General features: G+C 38.6%; 1 protein-coding gene across 1 annotated transcript in view; it reads left to right on the plus strand.

The window, feature by feature from the left end:
- The window catches only part of MFSD8 (major facilitator superfamily domain containing 8), a 20,436-nt gene extending 3,452 nt beyond the window's left edge, over positions 1-16,984 (plus strand). The window contains exons 2-12 of the mRNA XM_006015614.3: positions 607-698; positions 3,083-3,126; positions 5,756-5,996; positions 6,287-6,400; positions 7,634-7,778; positions 9,753-9,811; positions 10,384-10,492; positions 12,203-12,337; positions 12,997-13,001; positions 13,185-13,444; positions 16,421-16,984. Coding sequence (XP_006015676.2) covers positions 607-698; positions 3,083-3,126; positions 5,756-5,996; positions 6,287-6,400; positions 7,634-7,778; positions 9,753-9,811; positions 10,384-10,492; positions 12,203-12,337; positions 12,997-13,001; positions 13,185-13,444; positions 16,421-16,627 — 1,411 coding nt within the window. The 3' untranslated portion in view covers positions 16,628-16,984. The remainder of the gene's footprint in view (positions 1-606; positions 699-3,082; positions 3,127-5,755; positions 5,997-6,286; positions 6,401-7,633; positions 7,779-9,752; positions 9,812-10,383; positions 10,493-12,202; positions 12,338-12,996; positions 13,002-13,184; positions 13,445-16,420) is intronic.
- Positions 16,985-20,766: the final 3,782 nt, after the last annotated feature.

The following is a 20,766-nucleotide window of genomic DNA, read 5'->3' on the forward strand; positions in this document are numbered from 1 at the left end:
TGGAGGCGCGAGGGGCTGCGCCCCGTCCTGCTTCCACCTGAACGTCTGTCCGCAGCCGCCTCCCAGAGCAGCCGGGTCCCAGAGGCCTGCGCTTGGCAGAGATAGCTAGCCCCACTCCTCTGCCCCGGCAGGCAGCCCGGCCCAGCCAACGTTGTGGGCAGGGATTTGAACAGTACCAGCTGCCTCTTTTTAACTTGTGGTGCTACCTCCTGTCCTGGCTGCTTGCTTCCCTCTTTGCTCAGCGCTGTCTCGGCTTGGCGTTGTGAGCCCTGGGTTTGCTTGTGAAAGGAAAAGCTGCCCACTGAGGGCAGGTGTGGCTTTAGAGGAGGTTCAGACTGCCTGCACAACATGCTCTTGATGGCCTGGAGGTTGAGAAATGTTGAATTAAGAACCAAAGAAAATGCAACAAAATCATAGAAAATAAGGGCTGCAAGGGACCTCGAAAGATCATTGAGTCCAACCCCCTGCTTTGGGCAGGAAAGAGGCTGCTGAGATCAAAAGATCCCAGCAAGGTGTCTGTCCAGTCTCCTCAAAGACTGCCAAGGCTTTTTTAATCGGATTTTTTTTTCCTTTCTTTCTCTCACCTTTTTATTTTTTTGGTTTAAGATACAGAGACATTGTGGAAACCCAGCAGCATTATAAGACTAGATGGCGGTCCATTTGGGTGATGTACATAACCATGTTTCTCAGTAGCATAGGTGAGTAAACCTGACATTCATACACCAGAATTTCCAGATTATGACTGGTTTAATTTGAGAAATCCAAGCGGTCAAGGCTTTAAAACTGAATCCACCTGTTCTTCTTTCATATGACTAATTTGTTGGCTAGAGAAGATAAAGCCGATGAATTAAAAAGGAGGGTACCTCTTGTGGGGTTAATCTGCAAAATATCTTCCATCTTGTTTTCTGAGTAATAGGTTGCAAAATGGTTGAGAGAAAATTGAGAGGCAATAACATGGCACCTGAGTCATGCTTCCAGCTGGAAAAACGGAGCAGTCTTCAGTGGTTTTCAAACTTCCTTAAGCCATAGAACCCTTTCGTGCTTGTTGGTTGTAGCCCTGTTGGTCTAAGGACATAGGCAGGCAAGGTTCTTTGGGCAGATGTGGTATCTTCTAGTAGACCAGCTGAATAGTTGGAAAAATTGTTCTTTCATAGATAGAAGCACCCTTCTTCAGGCATAAGGAGAGTCTGCTGATGTTTTGTGTGCTCTCCTGGGTAGAATAAAAGCTAAAATGCAGGTCTGTGAAAATACAAATGTGTGGCAGTGAGAATCGGAGGGAATGGGGGACAGTAGGTACGAGACAGGTAGGTACGGAGGAGTGGGGAGATTGAGCTGGTGATAGAATGTAGCTGGCAAAATGCAGAGGGGTACCTGGGGTTATCAGATGGCAGGTTATAATGTGCCATAAATCCAATGTCTATATCTAGTCCATGATTTTTTGTATCCAGTAGATTTATGAAGAGAAGTTCATAGGCTCATCTATGAAAGGTGTTTTGTAAATTCCCTTTGAGGATTAGAACTGAGAGACTGGAGAGAGTGATTGTCTTGTGAGAAGTGTACACCCACAGGTAATTGGGTATTTTTCTTTGATAGATTTCCAGTGTGCATTCATTCTGGTGTGCAGGTGTTGTTTGGTTTCTCCTACATATTTTCCATCAGGGCATTTAGTGAACTGGATGAGAGAGATTACATTTCTGGAGATGCAGGTGTAAGATCCAGGAATAGTGATGGTTCTGCTGCGGGGTGTAGTTATTGTGGGACTGGTGGAGGTGTTTTGGCAGGTGTTACATTTTTTGTTCCATCGTGGTCTGAATCCATTCAGTATGCTTTGGGCCAGAAGCTTGCTTCTGGTGATGAGGTTGGTGAGGTTTGGTGCTTGTTTAAAGGCCAGGATGGGTGGTTTCACAGACCTGCATTTTGCATATTGGCTTCTGTTCTACCCAGGAGAGCATACAAAACACCAGCAGACTCTCCCTATGCCTGAAGAAGGGTGTTTGTGACCAAAAGCTTGCAAAGAACAATTTTTTCCAACTATTTAGTTGGTCTAATGAAAGAGATCATGTCTACCCAGAGAACCTTGTCTGCCTAGAACCCTTTCATATCACTTCTACCGTGCAACCTTACCCCTGGTTCACTGCCCACAGAGCCAGGTGACCCAGCCTGACATGAGAAGCATGCTGCCTTGCAGCGCACTCTACCAATACTCCCGATCTCTTTGTGGAGCCCCTAATGCTGTATCACACAATCCCAGGTTTCCACAGACCCCAGCTTGAAAACTGCCACGCTAGGTGCTCATATTTATTCAGAATTGAGGTGAGGCATACTTCCAACTTGATGCCAAAGCTAAGGTTACTATATAACATACAAAGTGAAATCATTGAATATTAACCATGACAGTATTTAAGAATGAGCATTTTTTATGCTGTTGGCATTCTGTATTTTGAAATATTTTTACCTACTAATGTTTACTTGTTGGGAACTGCAATATTTTTTACTCAATATAGTAAAATTATATTTAACTGCAGAATAGTTTCATATTTCAGGCCCATATTCTTTTCAGCTTTTAATTTAACTGCTTTTGTGGTATCTCACTTTTCTGTTGGTTAACAATGATATTGGGGTGGCTTTAGGATTTGATGAGGTAAACACAAATGAAAATGTAAAAGTACTGTTTGATATCAATAAAATCCTTTTTTGTGAGGGGAAATGACCTTATTCTCATGTAGGGCAAACTTGCATTGAGTTAGTTCAGTCAGAGCATCATTATAGTCTAGGTGTTTGGCGTATAAAAATGTTTCATACACGCATACTGCAGTGTCTTTTTTTGGGTTTTTTTAAAGTTCTTTAAGAGTTTTCTCAGTGAGAAAAATTACTGTTCTTTCTTCCAGGGCAGGGCATGTATAGTACTTTTTATTGCTACTTGGAACTTCAGCTTGAGGGTATAGCATTTTTAAATAGAAGAATTAGCTTGTGGTATCTGTTTTTAAAATATTTGATTCAATATATAGATGTATATGTATATAAAATGGAGTAATGTAAAATAAAGTAATTCCAGTTCTCTCTTCTTTTTAATGCATCACAGGTTTTTCAATTGTAATTATGTCAATATGGCCATATCTCCAAAAGGTTTGTAAATCCTAATGATGAATTATTATAATCTGTATTATAATTAAGTACAATAGAAGTTTTGTTCTGATATATGGGATCATTACTGCTGAAGTCTAATTCTTCAACAAGATTCTGCTCAGATCTCCACTGATGGGTTGAAGGCTTATTTAGGAAATAGGAAACTCCTAAATAGAAGTATTCCTGTTGTTATGTTAATTCCACAAACACTAAAGCTGTCTTATTTAAACTGAAATATGTTATTGAATCTGTTTGGGCCTGTTGCACACTTTCAAAATAGCAACATAGTTTCTAAAATTGTGATCAATGACCATCCTCAGCACAAATTTGCATTACCACATAAGAATTTGTACAAAGTGTTAATATTTTTATTTTTTTACTCTGAACTAGATTGTTTGATGTACCCTATTTTCTAAAACGTGGTACAAGTAATATGTAATATACAGTATATTAGCTTGTATTCTTTAACGGTATTGGAATAAAATTGTGGATCTGGGCAGAGGCCCTGTTACTTGCAAATGGAATTGACAAAATGTCCAGAAATTCCAATCAGGATTATATTATATTCCCATTGTACTATATGCAGAATAGACAAAAAGGAGACGCGATCCTTTCTTGGGGAGTATACAATGGAAATAAAGCTAACAATAAATCAAAACAGTTTTGATTTATTGTTAGAAAGTAGTTATGAAAGGCTAAACTGAAAATTCCCTTTCCCAGTCTTCTTTGACAGCTTCTTTAACATTCCATATAAACTGGTTGCTTGGTTTACTAAATCAATAGAGGCTTAGGTTATTAATCCTAAAAGATTAGGTTCCCCAGTCTTTTTTATTGTTCCTAGTTGTTGTATTATGCCATGATCACTACATTAAGGAAATGTAATGTGTAATAAGTGATGGTATGTGTAATTATATTCTTACGTATAAGCATGCACTAAGCTTATGGAAATTCATGGTTTAAGTAGAGAGGGGGAAAGAAGGAAGAAAGGAAAGAGATGGAGAGTTAAAAGTGCTAATGTCAAGGTAGAAGGCTGACATAAGAGAAGAGGGAAACAACAGCATACCTCCCCCTAGAAGAGACTATGAGTAAATAAAAAAGTTGAAATTGTGTGTTTTGGGAAAAATAAGATAGGCATATATGGAAGTTTCAGTTTCTGGAAATAAACACCTCAGAAGAAGATGTAACATGAAATCTAGGGGGATAAAATGGAACCAGAGATTTACTTGTATATGGGCAGTCAAATTCAGCAGTGAACAGTAAGTTCATAGAAAATTGTGGCCCTAAGATTATTTGTTTTTCTCTGAAATTCTTTTAGCAGTACTGGAAATAAAATGCACAGAATACTATTTATTAGTATGTTGGACAGGTTGCTATAACTTAAAAAAATGTTCAGAGTTTAAAGATTAAAAAAAACCCTATGAAAATATCCAGGATTATTACACTAGAGCTAATGTTTGCACTCATGGGCTGCGTCCAAATGAGCGTGGCCATACGATATGTGGCACATGTCTGTGGTGGCACATACTACACATTCAGCTGTTTTCCACACTGCAAGGTAGCAGCATGGGGTAGGGGGTTGACCCCAGGATATCCAGGGGCCAAAAAAATAAGAGCGACGCATGCTGGGGCAGCACACACTACTCAAAACCAGATCCTGGCTGGCCAGACTCTGAGCCACAGGATCGCCACTGCAGCCCCAGGAGCCCCCCAGGATCCCAAGTAAGGCTGCTGGGGCCAGCCCAGTGCTGGTTACCCCGCTCAGCGTTACCTGCTATGCACCATAGGGAGTGTGACAGAGGTGTTCCCTGAGGACAACTAGCAGTGGTGCACGATATGCTCCCAATTCTTCTCCCCATGGAAACAAATGTCCACACTTGTGTGGACACAGCCATGAAGGTGATTCTCACTTGTTTCAGCCCAGTTTTAAAAAAGCTGTAGTAGCCTCTAGATACACAGGTTTTGGGTAGGATCCATATGGTCTAGGAAGAATAGATGATTCTTGTTAGTCTCTTCTGTAGACTACCTTGCAGGCCTGAGCAAAGATGAGTATGTTAAGGTAGAGGTAAAGTTAGGAGAAACCTATTGGGCTTAGGGCAGCCTGAAGATATGGCTGTCATTGCTTCAGCCTCTCTCCAACCTTGGAGCAGACCAGAATCTGCAGAGTCAGCTGTTATTTCTACGCAGTGGGCGTGTCTACACATAGCCATTCAGCAATCTTACTGCACTGTGCTTTAGTACTTGCTTTTGGAAGTACTAAAACAGCACAGTAACTGCCCATACTATGCCATACAGGCGGTGCATGCTTAAATTTCCCCACTACATTGCCATAGTGGTATACTATAAGCAGGGAGCATGCTGCTATAGCAACATAGCTAGCATTTACATGTAGACCAGTGTGATCGCCATACTGCAACATAGCTAGTGATCACATGTAGACACGTGTGGTCGCTATAGTGTGCCATACGGTGATGTAGCATATCGCTATGTTGCCATAGGGTAACATGCAGACGTGCCCAGTGTCTAGAGACATAGAATTTTATTTATTGTGGGGTGCTGATTCCAAAATTGTTTTTGTTGGTAATACAAATGTCATACTGTATTTCTTAAAATCACTTTATTGTTTCTGCAGATTGATCTGACAGCAGATGCAAGTTTCTTGGGCTGGGTTATTGCATCATACAGCATTGGTCAAATGGTAGCCTCTCCCCTGTTTGGTTTATGGTCCAATTACAGACCAAAAAGAGAACCTCTCGTTGTTTCATCTGCTATTTCAGTAGCTGCTAACTGCCTTTATGCCTATGTCCATGTACCTGCTTCACACAACAAATTCTACATGCTAGTTGCTCGTGCCCTCGTGGGATTTGGAGCAGGTAATTAATTACAGTGCAACTTGAACTTTTGAAGATGGCTTTTTTTGTCTTGCTTAAGAGAGCACGTGGTTTATAATTAACTACATGTTTATTAGGCAATTAATATGACAACGTAAGGAGTTGGCTAGCCCTGTGCAAAGGCTTGCAAATTAAACACTTTCTTGTGTTGGGGAAAGCAGTGAGTACCTTGAGCAAACTGGTTGTTTGGTACATAAGAAAGAAAAATTGAACAGCTTGTGACTGGAGAATAATTTCTTTGCACTTATGTAAATAATTTTTATCTTTTTTAGGTAACGTAGCAGTAGTTCGATCATACATTGCCAGTGCTACTTCTCTTACAGAAAGAACTAGTGCTATGGCCAACACTAGTGCTTGCCAAGCTTTAGGCTTCATACTAGGACCAGGTATAGTGTGTCTTATTTCTTTACGCTTCTCAAACAAATCCCATTCCTTTGCCGTCTTGGAGAAAAATGTACATTGTGATTGGGAATTTCAACACTAGCATTGTGAACAAAACTTTGGATTTGTTAGCATAGTATGTTGGGGTATCCATAAGTTATGTTGTAGATGTCTAAACAAAATATCTCTCTTCCCACCACCAACCCCTACAAAAACACAACTATGTAAGTCATATTTAAATGTTTCAAGTATTACTCTGTTCATTACATTTTTGGTGGCAGTTTACTAAGGGCTCCTAAACTTATGTAGCAAATCTGGGCCATAGTTTTGTGACTAATTGGTTGACAAAAACATTTCCAAAATGCCTGATTGGGCTAGGAGCCACTAAAGACTCTACAACTGGCTACAAGTTATTTAGGGAGAGTAGTTTGACATGTTCATGCAGCCCTGACTCCATTCTAGCGATAGCTACAGATTGCCCCTTGATTAGCCAGATTCCCCCAAACATTGGAAATGGCATTATAGAACACATGTAGCACATTCCTGGTAATTCCTTGCTGGAGGGTCTTCTCTGGATGGTTGTCTGGTTCTGAAGTCAACTTTGGAAAAATCATTAAAGGGGACATACAGGCAAGGAGGGTATCTCCCAGTATGACTTGCATATAAAAAATGTGGATTTCTGGCACATGCTTCTGCATTTTGGTAGGAAAACTTGATGTACTTCCCGGCAGTTACAGGCAAAGGGTAGCACTACAGAAATATACAAACACACTTTCATTTATTACCTGTTTTTTTCTTTTTTTGGGGTGGGGTTGGGGGACAGAAGGGAAGAGTTAATATAGTTGTTTCTCTTTTTCTGGTGTCTAGCAAAAGGGATGTTTTGAGTTGTAGAGCTAAAGCTTTCCAAAACAGGGAGACTAAGTAGTGATAACCAAGACGATTCATGGGTAATGAATTCTGCAAATAAATTCTGAATATGGTGGTAGTTAATTTTCCTGTCTTGGTCTTGTGCACTTGTTTGACTGGTTTTGAGCATTATACTGCTGGGTATCCAGTATTTTCACATGGCTTTCCAGAGATTACGTACTGCAACGCTACATATGCTTCCAGTAAGTTGGGATGCCATTGGTTTGAGTTGGATATTCCTAGAATGATAAAACATTGATTATGTTAATATTTCCTGTTTATTCTGTCAAATGCTGTTCTATTGATCTCCTTTCAAATGTTTTTATGTTAAGTTTTTCAGACCTGCTTTACTCTTATGGGAGAAAAAGGAGTAACGTGGAAAATTATTCATCTCCAGCTGAACATGTATACAGCACCAGTTCTGTTGGGAGCTCTCCTTGGGGTTATTAATATTATTTTAATCTTTGCCGTATTCAGGTAATCAGATAAAAAAGAAAGTATTCTTGTTTGAGGATTGTCAATGGCTTGTGAAATATTTCTGCTTATAATGGAAGATTCTATTCAGTATTTAGCACAAATAAATCCACTGCAATTTTAGAGTACAAGACAGGACTTTCAAACTTAGCAATAGTGTGACTAGTAGTGACAACCTGCAGTACGTATCAAGCTTAATGTTTTTAGTTTATTTTTCAAACTTTCTAGCTTCTGTGGTGTAAAAGGCAATCACATTTTGCTAAACAAAACTTAGTGTTAATAAACTGTTGAAAGTTAAAAAATTATTGTTAGTGTCATCAGCTTAGACTTGATGCATGTAATATTTGCATGTAGGTTACTGTCTAACTCGCATTATATTTTGTAGCTGCTAGGCATCGAAGATGCTATGTTTGTGTGCATCTGTCTCTAAGAACGAGAACTTCTTCAAGCAGGAGTCTCTTCATTTTTATGTATTGTCATTACAATGAACAGATCATTTAAACTACAGTTTATGTTCTGCAACCATAAACACTTTTTCCATTTCCAAAGGTGAAGTTCACCCAATCACATTGTCCTTTATGGCAGTCTGTTTTATGTGTTCCTAATATGGAAATAATTCTTTATTAGGCGTAGGAAACTCCAGTGCTACAAATGTTTTTCTGAATGGAGACAGTAAACAAGAGAGTCTGTTCTAAAAGTGAGTTCAGATCTGTGATCCTCAAACAGGGTGCCAAAGCACAATTCACAAGGTAAACCTAGATATTTCAAGTAGGAATCTGTAGTGCCAAAAGCTTTCTGATTCATTGTGGTCTTACTGACTCCTCTTTAAAAGCAGAAATGTCACTTTTCTGTAGTGGAAAAAAAGGGATGAAAGCTAAGACCTGGCATTTTTGTAGTGGTGCTTTGAGTCTAAAAAGGTTGAAACTCACTGGTCTAGACGATTGATGTCAGTTACTTTGGGAAGAACTTTAAAAGAGCAGTGTGGCCTGATGTACCAGTTAGTGGCTTTTATTTGTGAAAGAGAACCTGGGAAGGGTGTGTGAAAATGAAGAGGTGCAGTGCACCCCACAGATTATTTTCTACTTGCTTGCTCTGCAAGTACAAATGACTAGGTCTCTTGTCTATAAACAAATGTTTTTTTAACTACAGACCTGAAAACAGGGTTTGTTTAGCATAATAATAGCAAGTCTAGCAGGATTGGAAGACACTTTCTCTTCTCTTGACAGGCATGTGTGGGCAGCTAATTCTTGCCACAGCTTATAGTGGAGAGTAACTCCCACGTTTAGTCCTATAAGAACTCTCAAAAGCACTGGAAGGGGACTGCACTCAGAATATGCAGTAGCAGTCCCTGGAATGTGCAATAGCAATCACATTTCAGAATGTGTCTCATTTGCACAACTTGCTTTTTGTGTTTTATCCTTTTGGTGCATCCATAACAACCTTAAAAGGCTAAACGAGCAGCATAGTCCAAAGGCTGATTCCTTAGGACTGTTCCTACCGTTGAACAAGGTGTAGATTCATTGTGTAATTGCTGTTTTGTGCACCTCTGAGAGACGATCCTGTTTTACAGTACGTAGGTCTGGCAGAGTTAACTCAGGCATTTAAGCCAAACTTGAACTGTGGTTCAAACAAGCCTTTAAACATAGGCTCAGCTTTAAGTTTATTAATCACTTTAAGACCTTAAATCTGAATTGTCTTTGTTGTGCAGAGGCTTTTCTTTTAATATGATGGTCTTATTCAGCTTATGTTTTAAACATGCCTTGAATTGTAGAAACAAAAAAAAAAAAACCATATTAATTTAATGGAAGCTCAACTTGAAATGGGCATAGGTGGATGATAGAAATACTGGGTAAAAGTACTGAAGCTAATTAGGAGGAAAGATCTTATCAATTATTTATTATTAGAAATGTTGTAACCAGCTTAATTAAAAAATGAAGTAGGTGTACTATGTTAACAAGAACCATTTTCATTGTTTAGAGAACATCAAGTGGATGACATGGGAAGGCAATGTAAAAGCATCAATTTTGAAGTGGAAGGTAATACCATTTTTTTCCTTGAAAACTGATGCTTTTTGATACTGTAATTTATTATCACTGTCTTACAAATAACATCTTTCTATTTTAAGGTCCACCTTTCATTTAGTAATGTTACAGGGGATTAGGCAACTCATCCTTAATACTGGGAAACAGAATGATGTGTCCTCAGGTTATGATACAGATGTGATTTAAATCAGTATTGAATCAAAATTATTGTCATCTAGTGATTGTTTTGTGACAGCATGCATGAGATAAGCTATTGATCAGTGCAGAACCTTCAAAATGTTCACTTTGTAAAACCTCATATCATATTTTTCAAATATCAGTGTTATGCAAGTCTATGGGTTGCAAAGAAATTTAAATTATAGGTAACATGTTGTTGCATTTCTCTCTTAAGAAACAACCTTTTTTTTTAAGTAAATTTGTCTAGCAGTATGCATGCAAAGTAGCAGAGGCTGTGCATTATACTCTACTAGCTACAGACATGAATTCATAAAAAGTATAAGATTAGAGCACATGAATGCATTGTACAGCCTCTTAATTCTGCAGTTTATTATTATGTTTCTACACAGAAAGTGAAGATGTGAGTCAGGACATTCAAGGAAACATTGACCATGTTGCTGTAGTAGCAATCAACTTTATTTTTTTTGTCATCTTGTTTGGTTTTGCAATTTTCGAAACGTAAGTCTACTCAATTTCTCGCACAGTAAGCATCTCGGTGTAAACGTGCCCGGTATAAAGTACTTTGGTGCAAAGGAATTGGTGGTTCAACTTTTGAACGTAACGTAAAACAGAATTCCTCATCATTTGTGGTGATTAAAGATGCTGTGTTCCTTGCACAACTACAGATGCATACTCCCAGTGTCCTAGTCAAATTGAATGCAGATCGTTGAATCCTATTGACCCAACTTCAGTCATTTCAACTAAATGCATTGTTCTTTTACTTCCTGTTAATAAACTTTTGGTATATCACTGCAGTGCACTTCTGCATAATTATTGCTTTCCACTCCAGTGGAGGTTTTCTTTCAGTGGTTATTTCAATAGTTTTTTGACATACAAAATAAAATATAGTTTTCAAAGTAATTTAGTGTTTCTTAGGATTTAAATCTCTAACTGTTGCTTTTATAATGTAGTTGTAGTAGTAATAGGATTTAATACGCGTTCAGAAGAATAAAATAAGCTATGCCTTTTAGTATGGGGGTGACTTGCTTCTAAATCTGAATGTATAAACTGACCATTTTTAAGAAATACGTTTTTTACAGGGGTTTAAATAATATGTGATGTTTCTTGTGACTTTATTTGATATGCCTTACACATCAAATGCTTTTTTATAAAACAATTTGAATTTATTCAAATTCTAGTTTGGTAAAAATGTAGCAATTTAGTCTACCCCTGTGCAAGATTAAATTGGATCAGAAAACAATCAATCATAGATTAATATATATGGCTGCCTACAATAGAATTTGGATGGGATATTCACTTGGGTGTTTCACTTCCTGGATCAGTAGAAGCTGCAAATGCTTTTGATACTGGAAGAATTGCAAAGCATCATTCTAAATGGAGAAACATCCAGTCATTCTTGTTACGTTGCTACAGTATAAAATCCTTTAGTGAGTTGGAATAAAGGTGGGAAAAAGAGTGAAGGATTTCAGCAAATAAACATCTGTTTACTCGCAAGGGCACTAGTGACTATAATGTACCTGGCAGAACTTTTATTACATGAGAAGAACTAAATCGGTGGTTCTCAACTCGTGGCCAATTAGCACGCTTCTGCGGTCTATGTGACACGCTGTTAAAACATGTTTTAAAACTGCAAGTGTGGCCCACTTTGGCAAATAGGTTGAGAACCTCTAAACTAGATTCGTAAATTCCATTAACACTAATGGTAGCTATGTTGAAAAATCTCTTACAGATGAAATAAAGCGTATACATGCGTAGGACCTGATTTTTTCCTCCTTATTACTCTGTATATAATGCTTTTGTAAATCCCGTGAAATAAAGTGTACAGAAATGTTCAATGGAGAATCAGGTCTATAGAATTTTTTTGAGAAAGTGATGGGTGATGAAATTAAGTTAAAAGCAGTGAGACATTCTAGGCTCTGGCAGGAAGGAAGAGTTTTTGTATGCCTGTATCTGATATGTTACAGAACAGCGGTTCTGGTACAGGTACCACCAGTAGTACACAGATAGCCTGTCAGTGGTACACGTTAGCAGATTTATTATAATTACTTTATGACAAAAAATTGCTGGTTGTATCGTTTTAAATTGGTGGTGCGCAACCTGTTAGAGTTTGGGAACTGCTGTTATGGAGCAAATATCTGGCGGCTACTGTTAAACAGTCTTTGTTCATTTCCCTTTACTTTGTTTGATTTTTCCTTTTTTACTACCTAGAATAGCTACTCCATTGACAATGGATATGTATTCCTGGCCCAGGAAAGAAGCTGTTTTTTATAATGGAATAATCCTTGGTGGAGTGGGCATTGAATCAATCATTGTCTTCATGGTGGTTAAAATAATTTCTAAAAAGTAAGTCATTGGAGTTGCTTAGGTTTTTTTGGTTTTGCTAAACTTACTGTAAAGAGATGTCACAAATGTCTAGAGAGCTTTCTATCAAGGCTATGCTACACTACACTAAGAGCACTTTTCCAGTGCAGGAATCCTAGTAATCTTAGTTTGAATACTCGACAGTTCTGCAACCTGAGAACCCAGTGCAGCAGTGGCTGCCATTTTTGCACCTTCTGCTTCTTCTCCCCCTTCCCTAAGGTAGGACCTGGAGCTACTGCCCTGCTCACCTCTCTCTTTCCTCCCCACATCCCTCCTTCCCTGCCCCTAGTTATGCTACTGAAAACAACCAAGGGAGGAAAAAAGTAGAAAACATAGCTATATCAGCAAAATTATGTTAAAAATAGGGGCAACGGTAAACATGGGTATCCTGGTCGGGTACCACTCCTCTCTGCACTTCTAACCCGTATAGTTTTGAGGTATGCCAACAGAAGTTTGTAAACATACTCTTCACGGACTGAATTAATTTCTATTGTACTCTAGCAAATAATTACATTTAAGAGGTTGTCTTCAGCCATATGAATGAGCTGTGAGAAATTAGGGTTTGTGCATAGTAAGTGATATTAGATGCTGCTTTAAAAATCTAATTGGTCACAATTAGTTACAGTTTTTTTATTCAACAGGACTGGTGAGCGTGCACTACTCCATGGAGGCCTAATAATTGTCTTGGTTGGATTCTTTATTTTATTACCTTGGGGGAAAAAATTACCAAATATCCAATGGCAAGGTATAACCATAATTAATGTAAAACTGCAGTCTAAGCCTTTCGTTAAAAACTTTTTAAAATGGTGTGCTTTGTTTTATTTCACAGATATAAAGAATAATTCCATTCCAAGAGCAACCTTCAGTGAAATTTTTACACCTTTGTGGAGTACGCAAACAATGCAGCTACCATTCAATCACACAGAAGAGCCAACGGGATGTCCTGTTGTGCAGTCCTGGTGCCTGTACACACCTGTGATCTATCTCTCACAGTATATCGCCTCTGATGTACTGATAGGATTGGGCTACCCAGCCTGTCATGTTATGTCCTATACTTTATACTCAAAAATTCTCGGACCAAAACCCCAGGTAAGCACAAGACCTAGGGACTTATTCAGATTTTGTTGTAGTTGCCACACATGTTTGACATAATCTGTTTTTAGATCAAAGCTGGTTTTTATTATAGGATGATTCTTCTCCTTGTTAGACATTTAAAAACAAATCATAAAAATGTATCTGCTAGGAGTAATCTTTGCAAAAGACAGAAATCAAATTGATTCATGTATTTCAAGATAAGAATAGACCATTGTGATCAGTTAGTCTACATTGTGTGACTTGAGCCAGAAATTCCTACATTTGGATCTTCCCATGGTGGTTCAGATCAAGTATAGTATTTTTAAGAATGGCATAAAACCTTAATTTAAAATTCTCAAGCAGTGGAGGATCCACCACACTTCTAAATACGGTGTTCCTATAGTTAATTATCCTCACTTGAAGAAAAACTGTGCACCATATCTTAGCCTGTTTTTGTTATGCCTTTTTGCCTGTACCTAAATACCCCATTACAGTTATAAATCTTACAATGGAGTGCTTACTTATAGACTGATCACATTACATCTTTATTTTTTTATTTTCCTTTTTAATTAACTAAATATAATCTTAGAAGTTTCATGGTAAGACAGGTTTTTCCACACCTCGAATCACGTTTTTTTTAAATGTAATGCAGTCCTGTTTTGTCAATATCCTTTTTTGGAGCATGGCTACAAAACGGGATATTGTGCCAGTACTCCTTTCACCAATGCTGGATACAGAATCTTTATTGCCTCCTTGTTTATTTCTTTATAGTTTTACTTATGCATCCAAAAAAATGCACAAGCCCTCTTAACCTCTTGCACTGGAAGCTTATGTTCAGCTAGTTATCCAGTATGTTCCCTAGTTGGCTTCAGAATTGCTGCTTTCTAGGATACAGGGTGTCATCTTGTAAATGTGACCTGCATCTTTTGTTTGTAGGTATGTTTTGACATTATCTGTTTCAGAGTCCAAGAACAGCACAGCACTGCTAAGGAGACTGATTTTTTTGTTGTTGTTGTTAAAAAGATATGTTCATGAAGAAAATACAACATATCCTAAGCATACGTGCCCATGAATTTAGTACGCACTATATTTTTGAAAGTCAGAATGAAGAAATGAAGATTTTTTTTCCAGAGTTAGGGCTGCATAGAGCAGGGACAGAATCTAACCTTCAGTTGACTCCACTCTCCTTTTCCTGCTTAATTAAAGCTAAAACCCTAGCTGCTTTTGAAGACTGGTTTCCATGGGTGGATATATGACTTGGAGAAGAGCTAAAGAGACTCCAGAGTTGTGAAATGAGAGCGAGCTCAGGAGCAGCTAGCAAATAACCCTTTAAACGTAACTTTGCTATCTTAATTAGTGGAACATCAAGACCATTTAAAAAGTATATACTGGCATTAACCTTTGTGGACTGAGGAATAGTGAGTCATTAGGTCAATTGATTCCCTCAGCTGTCTGAATAGTAATACAACAGCTGCTGTATTGTGGAACAGGAATGAAAGCAGCGTGCTTGTATCCCAAGCAAAATATCAACTTCCCTGCTTAATCTGCACACCCTAGTTTTGGGGTGCTGATTTTTTCTTTTTTAGAGCAAGGTTATACATTATGTGCGAGAGAGTATGGTAATTAAACTATTTATCTGGGTTTTTAAATGTCTTTTATCCTTAAAAAGATATATATATGTATACATGTCATGAATGCCAGCATGTAAACCAGAAAATAAACATGATAATCCTAAAGACAGAGGAGGGACAGAATATGAGGAGCCATTACAGAACTGTAAACCTGTTCCTAGAGCATTAAGTATAGTTTGTTCTGTGTTCCCCCAAGGTTGTGGGGAGGGAGGAGAGACTGTGCTGAAATGTGTGCGACTACAAATATGAGACTTCTTTGTTCGTGGTTAAACTAGCCACAAGAGCTACTAGAACTCTGAGTGTTATAGCACCAGTGAAAATTCCTAGTGTGTACAGTACTCTGGGGTTTTCAAAACTGAATGTTAGTTGTGGATGGTTCCATTTTGGGGCACTTGATTTGCTGTTTTCAAGGGGCTCAAATATTCAGAAAATGATGAGTCTTCTTTAAGGTGTCTCAGTTTAGGTGTAGTATGAGGGGGAAAACAAAACACTAGTTTGCTGAATCAAAAGTAAGCTTGTCTTCTACAAAGTAGTATTAAAATCTTTTGATACTTAAATAATGGTGAAAGAAAGCCTTGTGTTACTATTCTTTCACACAATAAATGTTTCTTTTATGGGGAGATTTGTTTTTTTAATGTTAATAGTTTTCTGCCATTATAGAGGAAAAGATTTGCATATTCTTCCAATCACATTTTATCATATGCTTTCAGTCCTGGAAACTTTTACCTATTAAAATATGATCAGGTTTTGAAAAGTGAGAACTTTAATGTGCTAATCCCAGGACTGACGTGTATCTTTGGATTGCTAGGTATGATAGCCAAGCTATGGTATGATAGCCCTTGTATGATAGCCAAGTTAGATAGATGTTAAGATCATCAATGTAGGGGTTGTCAAACAAAGGTACATAAGGAATAAAAATTAATGTGAATATGTCCAAGCCATCGAGATTTAAATTTAGTCTGATATTCAAGTACTTCTCTAATTTCTGCCATGATGCCAACAAAACAGTAGGGACTAACAATGATGAACCAAGTGATAAACTGAAATTGCTGTTTAACTTCAGTTTTCATGTGTTGCAATTTGAAATATATTGAACAGCAGATAGCGTAATGTGATGGAGCTGTAACTTTCCACAAGTACAGAAGCTGTATTGCAGCATCTCATGTCATCATCAACTTGTCTTCTAATTTTTACTTTAACTACTCGTGTTTTGGTTTTTTTAATCTAGTAATGGTGAAGAAAAGAGCAGTGACTTTTTCTGATAACTTCTCTTTTTCTGTAGTCGTTATGAATTTCTTGTGAGAACAATCAGCTGTTAAATTGCTGTTATTCCTAACCTCGGTACTTTGATCTATTTCAGGGTGTCTATATGGGCTGGCTAACTGCTTCTGGAAGTGGAGCACGCATACTTGGGCCAGTGTTTGTGAGCCAGATATACACTTACTTTGGACCACGTTGGGCATTCAGCTTGATTTGTGGAATAATTGTTCTCTCTCTCTTAGTTTTAGAAGTAGTATACAAAAGACTTATTGCATTTTCAGTCAGATATGGGAGAATGCAAGAGTAGAATTTTAGCTGTGTGTAAGGGAAAACCACAAAAATACTTATTTATTTTTAACAAGGGGTGCCTAAACCCAGAGCCTTGTTGGCAGCATACTAGAAAGTATAGAGCTGTATTTCCAGTCAAGCGATGAGATTTATGAAGAATGCATATTCTAACATGTACTGTTCCTTGATTAATGGAAGTTACACCTGCTGCCTCTAACACTAGGAGGAAGGATGGGGACATGATCTATCAAGAGTAATGCATATTAGAGTAATATAGGCTGGAAAGGTGTTACACCCATCTACAAAAGAACTATGAAGGCTATGCTTCAGGTACATCCTTTTTAAAAAGAAATAAATGTTGCCTTGATTCTATGAATCAGGATTATTCAAAATCTTTTTTGCAACTACAAAGTTGATTGAGCTTTCTGTGCATTCTTTAAGAAACCATCTACCTCTTAAGTGAATATTTTAATTTTTTCAGCAGGCTAATCAACAGCTAACAAGCAAAAATTTTCTAAGACACTCATCACTTGTGTAATAGATAATTTAAAACTAGAAAAATCGAGCTTATCTGAGACTTCAAAAGGAATATATTTACTAAGGTTAGAATTTGGAAAGGAGTTTAGAGGACAAGCTCTCAGTGCATTTTTATGGGATTTGGGTGTTTAACTTTCATTGATTCCTCAGTGGAAGAAAATACCAGCCTAGAATGAGTGCTGCTTGAAAACTAAGTATGTTTCCATGAATGATATGCCAGTTGATTTTTACATGAGCAACAGCAGTTGAAGTAGCAGGACCATTAACTACCAATCCCAAATGCCACCTTTACCTAATTGAACAGGAAAATGACAAAGCATCACTTTTACTAGTATTCTGATTCCTCTGTTATGAAGAGTAGCAGTCCTCTTTTGTAGAAGCAGGCACACTACCACTGAACCAGTAGTGCTAAAATTCCTCATTCATTCTGTATAATTAGAGTGCAAGGCACTTAATGTTGCAGATCATGTATTAAGTCCAAGCATGTACATGTAATTATAAATAATAGTAAGAATGTGGGGAAAAAACAGATTGAATTCACTAACAATTTTTTTTATAATTATAAGGTATGTGTAATGTTCGTATTGCAAAAACAAGAGAGAACATCCCTTTTCTGTTCGTATTTTTGAAGCAACTATAACCTAAAACCTGTAATTGCTCTTTAGCACATCTTTTAAGAATTGATCATATTTTTAATAGTACTAAACTCTGTATATTATGCAACCTGTAATTTAAGTATTTGTCGTTAAGTTCTCATATTTAAATGACTACTGAAGTAAAAAGTTAATTTTCAAATACTGACTAAAAGTAATATCAAGTCTTCTGTTTTTGCCCCTCAGGACTTTTAAGCAATAGAAGCAGAAGCACTTAATATATAGAGAAGCGATATTTGCTTTCATATTATAACATGCGGTCTTAACTTTACTTAAGCTAATATTAAAATATTTGTATTCAAATGATTGACGTAAAACAGTATTATAATGCAAATCTCCTTGTTGCTTAAAGCCAGAACACATTCTAGTAATCTTTGTGACCAAAGTTAGTTAAAGTCAAATAGTTTTCCAAAATGACTATTGATAATGGTACACATGAATTAATTTGTCTTCTAGAAGTTGGTTCTAGGGCTTGCATTATGGCTAGTAAGTTATATATTACATATGCTTCAGTGCTGTAAGTTGGCTCTTAAAAATGAAGGACACGTAAGTATATAATTTGCTGTGATGCAAACCCATGGAAGGGTCTTTTTACTAGAACAGTAGACAAATTAATTTTTTTTAAACATTTGCTTTCTAAAATGAAGGCTACTGCAGTATCATTTAACAGCTGTAGGAGACTGATCTAGTGTGTTAAAGAAAAAGCTAAAAGCAACCTGAGCTAGCCAAAGCAACTAAACCAGAAAATTAAGATAGCCAAGGGTCAAGTTGTTTAGATCTGAAAAGTGGTTAAAAATAAACAGATGGAGAGGGTCAGTACTAGCCTTCTTCCCTTTTCAGTCTGAATCAAGCACAGAGTAAATTTAAAAAAATGAAGAATAAAACAACGCTAAATTTAAGGATTAAGAAGTCTGAAAGCATGATGAGCCATAGTATGCATAGGGATTCTTATTCCCAAGTAAATTATTACTACCAAAAGGAGTGACATAGTGAACCAGTGAGGAAAGATATTGTTCTAGAATTACATTTTAAACCCCTTTGCCCTGATCTCAAAACATCAGATGCCATTCATTGATCATGAAAACCTTACAGGATGAAGAGCATAGGGGCAGTAATAGGATCTAGGAAATGCTGTTTCTTCTAGGGATAATTATTACAAATGTGTATATAAAAACCAGAGTATTCATGGCTTCAACTTCACTTGAAGTTAAAAAAATAGATAAAGTTTTACATAAATGGATACAAATATGAGACTCAAATCTCTCCTGGCTAACACGCTTGCAAAAATTTTCTAATCAGAAGGTTATAAAGTTTGTGTTTCTTCGTTCAGGTCAGCTATACAAACATTTAAAAGAGGATCAGGCCTTTTAGTTTCAAATACAGCTAGACTTATTGCTAGCCACATTGCTCCTTTGTGTATAGTTAGCTACAGAAAGTAGTGTGAATTAACTAGAGGTGCACTGATATAGATCAGCCCATATTATATTGGCACCGATAAAAAGGAAAATTGACATTATTAGCAGTCAGCTTTTTTGGCAGGTATGGCTAATGTTGTTGATGCCACATGCGCGCGCGTACCTGCAGCATGCATGCAGCCAGGAATGCAGTCCGGCAGCTTGAAGAGCAGCCTCCTGGCAGTAAGTTTGTGGGCGGCAGGGAGCAGATCAAAGGCCCCTACGATGAGGGAGGGAGTGGGGCTGGGGCAGGGGCAGGCACTGCCCAGGTAGGGCAGGGCATGGGACAGACCTGCAGGCAGCTTGTTTGAAGGGTGCAGAGGGGGACAGCTCCTGGCTGCTGCATGCACCACCAGGGAGGCATGCATGGTATGTGCTCCCAGGATCTGTGCGCAGGGTGAGGGCAGGCTGCTTGCTTGAGCCTGGGGGCTATGCCAGCCTCTTCCTGGCACGGAGGCTGCACTTGGGGCAGGCAGTAGTGAATTTTGGAGTGCCTGAACCCCTCCCCCCCAGGCTGCAGTTTGTCCCAAGCACAGCCCTGGTCTAACCCCCACGAGGAAGAGGCCGCAGCAAGCAGCCCACCTTTGCCCTGCACACACATCCAGGGGAGCACATGCCCCCCATGCTTCCCCACAGGGGCATGCACAATGGTGGGAGCCATCTGTCCCCCATGCCCTAACCCTACTCCCTTACCATCGGGGCCTCAATCTGTCCCCGACTCCCCCCTGCCAGATTTACTGGCTGGACACGGCTCTCCAAGCTGCCAGGCTGCATATCAGATCAGTATTGGCCAGTATGGTTGGTTAATAATCACCTGTTGGTATGGGCTAAAAAAAATCTTTATCAGTACAACCCTAGCATTAACTACACTGGCCTGGCAGATTATTTAAGCTCAGTGAATCTTCATTTTTAGAGACCAAATGAATTAGATATACATTTAGCACAGTCAGGTCAGTTAGTTTTCTCTATTTTCATAGATTTCATAGACATTAGGGCTGGAAGGGACCTCGGAAGATCATCGAGTCCAGCCCCCTGCCCAAAGGGCAGGAAGTCAGCTGGGGTCATAGGATCCCAGCAAGATGAGCATCCAGTTTCATCTTGAAGGTGTTCAATGAAGGCGCTTGAACCACCTCCGGTGGCAGGCTGTTCCAGACCTTGGGGGCTCGGACAGTAAAGAAATTCTTCCTTATGTCCAGCCTGAAACGATCTTGAAGTAGTTTGTGACCATTTAACCTCGTCATTCCTTGGGGCGCTCTGGTGAACAAACGTTCCCCCAGATACTGGTGGTCACCCCTGATAAACTTGTAGGTGGCCATCAGATCACCCCTGAGCCTGCGCTTTTTCAGGCTAAAGAGCCCCAGGGCTCTCAGCCTGTCATCGTAGGGTCTGCTTCCCTGACCTCTGGACTCTCTCAAGCTTCTCCACATCCTTTTTGAATTGTGGAGCCCAAAACTGGACACAGTACTCCAGCTGCGGCCTCACTAAGGCCGAGTACAGGGGGAGAATGACGTCCC

Source organism: Alligator sinensis, unplaced genomic scaffold, assembly GCF_000455745.1.
Source record: "Alligator sinensis unplaced genomic scaffold, ASM45574v1 scaffold150_1, whole genome shotgun sequence".
In the NCBI taxonomy this organism is placed as follows: Eukaryota; Metazoa; Chordata; order Crocodylia; family Alligatoridae; genus Alligator; species Alligator sinensis.